The sequence below is a fragment of the Homalodisca vitripennis genome, chromosome 3, assembly GCF_021130785.1.
Source record: "Homalodisca vitripennis isolate AUS2020 chromosome 3, UT_GWSS_2.1, whole genome shotgun sequence".
NCBI lineage: Eukaryota > Metazoa > Arthropoda > Insecta > Hemiptera > Cicadellidae > Homalodisca > Homalodisca vitripennis.
In genome coordinates this window covers 8995184-9002353 of record NC_060209.1, presented here as the reverse complement: position 1 = coordinate 9002353, position 7170 = coordinate 8995184, and the positions used below count along the sequence as shown (strand labels likewise).

The 7170-nt window shown below is 33.0% G+C and overlaps 1 protein-coding gene across 2 annotated transcripts; it reads right to left on the bottom strand.

The window, feature by feature from the left end:
• Positions 1-358: 358 nt before the first annotated feature.
• Positions 359-6326, bottom strand: LOC124358604. 2 transcript variants are annotated; one of them, XM_046810908.1, is made up of 5 exons: positions 6105-6326; positions 4463-4608; positions 3219-3277; positions 817-900; positions 359-575 (listed from the first exon to the last, which is right to left on the bottom strand). In XM_046810908.1, exons 1-5 carry the CDS (start codon positions 6240-6242, stop codon positions 403-405), a joined length of 600 nt encoding a protein of 199 aa, XP_046666864.1. In that variant the 5' UTR covers positions 6243-6326; the 3' UTR covers positions 359-402. The 2 variants fall into 2 exon arrangements, with proteins under 2 accessions (XP_046666864.1, XP_046666865.1); XM_046810909.1 differs by lacking the exon at positions 817-900.
• Between the last annotated feature and the right edge of the window lie 844 nt (positions 6327-7170).

Sequence of the window (7170 nt, the reverse complement as noted above, 5' to 3'; positions counted from 1 at the left end):
TTTCCAACTGCGCCGAAAGAATACATTTTTATTTTGCCTTTTCCTGTCAAACGGACTTAATTATCTGAATTATAATTTGAATTATCAGAATAATAAATATTTGTAAATCGGTCTTTACATTAATTTAAATTGTATCATTCCTAACAGACTAATTTAGTTCCTTTTGATATTGAAGATTCGGTCCGCTTCAGCGAGCTAGGACGGTTTAATTTAACTACAGATATCATATATGACAACATACATATTTGACCCGTTACGTTTCACCTTATTATGAATTTTTAACTTATTTTCCCAGTTATTGTGAAAATTAACCCAAGGCTGTAATAAAAACAAAGTATATCCCAACTAAGAGCAAATATAATTCACCAGGCTATGTAATTAGTGTCAGTAAGTATTAAGGGTTTAACACTCGCTACAGGTCGTGATGTCGACAAATTCCTCCGAGAGACCCACGTCCCTCAGCTTCCTCTTGCACTCAGCCACAGCCCTCAACACATCCGGATCGTCCTGAGTGTCGATAGGCACTTCGATACCGCCAAAGTCCCAACCGTAATCCCAACCGTAGTCCCATCCGTCTGAAGAAAATAAAATACTTGATGTAATTAATAATTTTAATTTCAAACAACAAAATTCAATAACTCTTATCATTTGCGAAACAAATAACTGAAAACGAAGCCAAATAAAATACAATAGAATTAATTTAATTAACTTTATCCTTTTAATCGAGTTTAGTAGAAAATTACAATTGTGACCAATTTGGTCTCTGTATGTTATTACGAGACTTACATTGTAAATATACTTTAGTATGTAACTCACCTATTATAGTATCGGCACACCGATAGTAACAGGACATGCCAGGGATATTGAGGCCGTAAACGTGGAACATGTAGCCACTCTCATCTGGAAAATATTAATTACGTTCATACGAAAATCTAGAATTATTATATACTGTATATCTTATCATTCCACTATAGAAGGTGTCACAGAAAATAGCCTTATTTAGAAAACATTTATGCAATTCTGGAAACGTCTATGTGATTATGCTAAATTTTTAACGATTAAGGCGAGGTAATATTTAAAAAGTATTTAATAATAACAAATCCCACATTTCATCATTTATTCACCCCCCCCCCCGTAACATTTTTTTAGGGTAAAATTTAATTTTCTTTGTCATTATAAATAAACTAAATACACTTAGCGATTGCTATAAAAATTATGTCCATAAGAATAGCACAGTTAGAGGTTTTTTTAACCACCTAGGATCAAGATCCTCTATGCATTTCAGAAATGGTAAGTTTGTCACCATTCCCTCCATTGAGTTTCTACGATACTTGAAATCTTCAAATCGATATCTGTATCGACTAACTATCGTTAGACCATAGACCATCGCGTCGCCCCTCCCCCCCCCACCCACTTTCAGACAGACGCTCAACAGAGCAGAGCAATACTCTGCGATACAACGTTCTTGACCTGCATACAGCACTGATATGACAAAATTCAAATTACGTTCATTTTTCACGTTTTTCAAATTGGATGCGTGACATTGTTTTTACCTGGAACTGGTCTGTATATAATTGTAATATGGTACAAAATATATTATTGCTTGTCTGGAATTTTTGCTGTATTGTTTACTAATAATGTAAAGAGATCTCTATTAACAATAATTTTAATACTGGCAAGATATTTACATTCTATACTCATGCCAAGCATAAACAATGTGTATATCACTGCACTATTTAATGTACGAGTATATAGTGCATTAAATAACAGGGTATTTGCCTAAAACCAGAATAAAATGTTTAGACTTTATTTGTTAGTATTTAATTGCGATTGTGTTGTATTTTTGTTGTTTCATTTGGCATTGCCATATTGTTTTCGATAATGTTTGACTCCTTTTTAGCAACTTCTTTTTTTTAATTACTAATAATACATAAAAAATTATAATTTTGTTTTAAATTTTTAGTTGTGTATTTATTTTAATTTCTTTAGTTCTCTAACATAAAACTCCACCTGTAACATTCCCGACATTTGAGAAGGTTTTTCCACTTTCAAAGATACCGTTTAACTGTGATATGTAGCTTCTAGATGTTATTCCAAGCTAAGAAGGATACTTACACTTGGTGAGGGTGCATTTCACAAACTGATCCCTCATTGTAACCTATAAATAACTAAATTAAGTGACATCATAGCAAACTAGTTAGTTAAAGCGATAGCGTTAAACTAGATGCTCAAGCAGTGTAGAACTAAATGCGCGTGTACAAGAAACAGAGAACGAGTGATAGGTCGTTGACTCGTGGACTGGCGTGATATGATTGTCAATTTAAATAACTGTTAGCATGTGTTGATGATAATAGTTTTAGGTCGGGTCTGCACAATCCTTATTCTCTAAATACGCATTTTTGCCAATATACAGTCTTCGTTGTTTTAATTTACAAGTTTACCTCCCCGTACTGGGAATACGTGGGTCCGCTTCCAGTTTCCAAGGTCCGTCTATTTGGAGTATGATGATGTTTCCTACTTTTCCATTCCCGAGAAAAAGTTTACACCTGTGGTCTCTGCGAGGTGGTAAATCAGTAATATTTTTCTATGAATTAAGAAAAGTTGTTTAACTCTGTTCCACATACCATAGTATATAAATGGTTACTTTTTCTACGATAATTTATTGCTTTCATGAGAGATATACTGAATTAAATAATATGCATACGGTAGTATATACCAAAAATATACTTTTGGGATTTCTGATCATGTTTTAAAACCACAAGCGATGACGCTGGTAATATTAAACATAATAACGGTGGATGTTTGTGATCCACCCACTATTTCTTAGTAGAGCTTCGTAGTAACCACCCCTTTCTTTACATTTAAGATATAAAATCAACTCCTTAGAAGTACTCGGAGGAAGGAAAATATCACTAGTAATTAGTTAGTGTATGGATCTCGCTTTTTAAGTTGAAACAATACAGCAAGTACACCATGCAAATTCTACATTGTTACTAATAGCGTTTTTCGTTCAAAATGACCTTAATTGACTTCTTACTATTGTTGGAAAAATAATACAATTGTTTTAATTATGCTTTTTACTATCAACAAAATACGTGGAAGCAACAACAATACAACGCCAATTGGAGCGTTGCGTTGTCTAGTGATGGACTTGTGTCCTCCCTAATTAATGTTCAATAAATTACTGGTTCTGCAATTAAAGTCATGTTTATTTATACCTAGTTCCACAGCATGCCCTTTCCCCTGGTCGTGGTAGGCGTAGTTTACAATTCTGGATCTGTAACAATACAGGAAAGATGCAATTAATGTCGTTCCAGGAAAACTATAAATGACTAAACATATTTCGTGAGATTTCAGAGAGCTTAGTCCATATTTTGTTCATCGTTTTTCCTATCAAATATCCCTAGCACGTAACCAACACTAAAATTGTGACACTAAGCAAAATGTTTTTTGATTATATAATAAGTACGGTTTTAAAATTTATTGACATACAGCATTTGCTCCGAAGCTCAGATTATTGTAGCCGTAGTCATCTACTCTACACGATAAAATTTTTAATTAGAGATGAATGATTGGTTACAGTAAAAAATTTAAGTGAACATTTCTAACAGTCTAGTGTGGCAGGAAGCGTAATCGACTGTTCTCGAAATTGATCACAGCCTGACAACGTATTAACCTATCAGCTCTTAAAAGCACCACCTCTGTGAAATAGGGAACCAGCATTATTACGCATGGCCGAGTGGGTTGGATGCCTTTTTTCAAACGGTGCAGTAATATTTAGGCCGTCTAATTGGTAATGAAGTTTACTCAATTTTACTCTGTAAACCAGTACCCGAAGTGCATCTCCTTCTTCATTCCGTCATTTGCTTCGGATGATTTACACACTTCAAGTCCAGTGTTGTAGCTGAGGTGTCCATGTATTGCTGTGTGGGTTTATCGCACCATTCGTACACTGGAATTCTATTTTAAACCTGGTACTCTCTTTTTGTAATCGAATATTCAAACCCACGCGGCAGACATCGTTATTCCGTATTATATTTTTTATTTTCCAAACCAATGACTAGCATTTTCCGGACATTTGTCAGTGATACAAAGTCAGTAACACTACGTTTCGAGATCTGCAATCTGATCTCTTCTTCAGGCATATTTCAAGATCTACTGATTTACCTGAAGAAGATATTTCGAAACTTAGTGTTACAGATTTTTTGTAACACCGAATGGCAAATGTCCGGGAAAGTCCTGTTTCCTACACAATCCTTGCATCGTCAAAAAAGAACTTCAAGTTTACAACATAGTTCAAGTTTACCAAGTCTTAGAAATGATCTGTCACCATTACAATTTTGTTGTCCTCGTTTGCTTTGTAGGATATCAGTCCTTTAATTAAAATTGGATACTAATTGAGACTTAAATATGCTCTTCATAGCAATTGTCCCTCTAAGCAAAAATATTTTATTGCACTCACGTATTGTAAAAATGGTAGGTGAGGTGACCAGTTGTGGACTTGTTGAATGGTTTCTCTAAGTAAAATTCAATACAGTGTAGGCTGGAGTTGTGCGATAGATTCTCCTTTGGAAGTGCCCAAAAGGTAGTGTGTCCCAAAGCATATATCTTAAACAGTGTGGAGAATACACGATTAGATTAATTGATATTGCTAATATACATCACTAATTAGTTTGTTTACTTATTTGTTAAAACAATAGAGAAAAAAGTGGAGCAAGCAATATTTATATGTGTTCAAACTATTATGCTTTTTTCCTAAATACTATAACAGAATACAATAAGGCCGAAAATAAACTCAAAATATTTATAAGGTATTATTTTATGTCGTATCTAACTAATAATACCATAATAGATTATAAAACCATCCAAAAAGACATTAGACCTCCTAAAAAACTTCAACAAGCTATAAACTTGTCTGATTTCCAGTGCACTCTATATAATTAGCTATCATAAGTAAAGCAACCACTGATTAAACCACACATGACGGTTTAGAAGAAGATGTTGAAGTATAAATTTCAAATGATGATATGAACAGCACTAACACGTCCTTTTGAAACCCCAAAGTTTAGCCCTGAGCAAAATTAGAACAAAAGTTTGTATTAAAAGGGCAGTTTTACCTAGTTGTGAGTAACTATTCAGCTGTTTTATATCTTTCTTGATTTTACGATAGTATTCAGAATTAAAATATTCCTGGCACATTTATTACCTATCACTGATTCACACGTAGTACTACTCTTTAACACCTATATATTACATTTATTTCTGCTTCAGGAAACGGGAAATCCATCTCATCTATCAGTAACCAACGTAGCATGCTTCTATAACTGCACTATTTTATCATATAAATTTATCATATAAAGGTTTTTTTAACATAACAATTTTTTTATTGTAAATGGTTACACTAAGCGAAAATCAAATAATACTCGTATTACTGAAAATTTTCGACCTACAAGTATATTCACCTATAGAAAACGAGGCAAGATAACTCACTACCCCTTTTGTGAAACACTCGGAATTTTTTATTTTGTGAGATATAGTGGTATAGTACTAAAAATTATATTTTATGTCTCTAAGCTGCATTAATAACAGAATTCTGGTATTTATTCATTATATAATTTTAATTCATGAAAACTTCATTGTTAATAAAGTTAAACTGCAATTTGCAAACTATCAAATGTTGTACCATTCATAAACTATTACTGTTAACCCATGAGCCATCCTCCTCATTTATTATTGAATAAATCATTGATTTATAATTTCAATTAATAAATAGTGGTTTATATTTTATAGCATACTTTTGATTACCAACTAACACGTTTTTAATATTGTATTATACCATTTTATTATGATCGTTTGTCACCAAATTGTCAAAAAGTATTTTACACCATTCATAACAGTTTGGTCACGAGATAAGAGGTCTGTTTTCGTTCAAATATTGTAATCATTACCGGTAATTAGTTTACTTATTAAAAGTTTATCTCATTCTCTTTTGTTAAGTGCAATGTTATACGAATTATTTTGGGATTATATTTTAGTTTATCTATTTTAACCACCAGTTATACCTTTATTTTCATTTTAGACAAGGGACTTGTATATACACTCACCGTCTCCAGGGCGCATTTTGGTTGGTTGTTTATTTTGTAAATGTTTTCAATTATCTTCTTGTTACATATGTCTAGAGTATTGACTTCCGTTAAAACACTTAAAAACAAAATAATACAAACAAAAGTTACACAACGCATATCAGTTACAATATATCTACGAACTAATATCGAGTAACGCTGTTTTCTCTCTTAACGTATCACACAGAATAACTATAACTCTAACTATAAAACAACGGGCCACCTTGAGACATAAGCTCTGGTGATAACTAGGATCGTAGAAAATGGCTTTGCACGAGGACAGTTAAACCATATTAATAATAACTTCTGAGTAGAAGTTATATACAGAAGTATAAAAGATATATATTCTACTCGATGAGCCACTTTGGCTTAACAATTATATAAACGCCTTACTTTGCTTTTCTAAACACATTGGGAATAAAAGCTTACCAATAAACATATTAGCTTGTTTTTGACGATGGAACGATTGTGAAGGAAACACGATTTTCCGGACATTTGCCATCGTTCCGTGATTAAAAAAACCAGTAACAATACCTTTCGAGACCTGCAATCTGATCCCTTCTTCAGTTAAATAACTAACCTAACACATAATTACAAACTAGCTTAAAATAAACAAATCATGCCAGAGCGTTGTGACACGCGTAAGTCATAATAACAACCACCATGTTGTGTGTCAACTTCACTAACTCTAAAACATGCACTTAATACAAAACTAAACACAACACTAATTATTAAAACTGAGCTACAGCAGGTTCAGTTTTACAATATGTCTGCATTCGTCGACCAACCACCTATGACTTAGCCAGCATCGTGTTTTGTATCACTTAACAATGGCAAATGTCCGACAAAATCCTGTTTCCTTCATACAGGTATTAGCTTAAATATCAGATAGTTGGGTATTTTTAAACCTATTACACGTTAAAAAATTAGAGGTTTTAAACATGACATATGTTAACCCCTCATTTTTCAACTAAATTTTAATATTTGCCGTTCTTTAGACCTCAAGGTAGATCCAAGATGGTCAAAGACAAATTTATCTGATATTCAA

Bases quoted from the DNA above. Each gene is read 5' to 3' on its own strand.
- LOC124358604 (XM_046810908.1), bottom strand. From the start codon at position 6,242: ATGCGTTGTGTAACTTTTGTTTGTATTATTTTGTTTTTAAGTGTTTTA. The intron at 3,278-4,462 runs GTGAGTGCAATA...GTATTGTTACAG, and splicing joins ACCTACCATTTTTACAATAC to ATCCAGAATTGTAAACTACG. The intron at 901-3,218 runs GTATAAATAAAC...AATATTTTCCAG, and splicing joins AGGGCATGCTGTGGAACTAG to ATGAGAGTGGCTACATGTTC.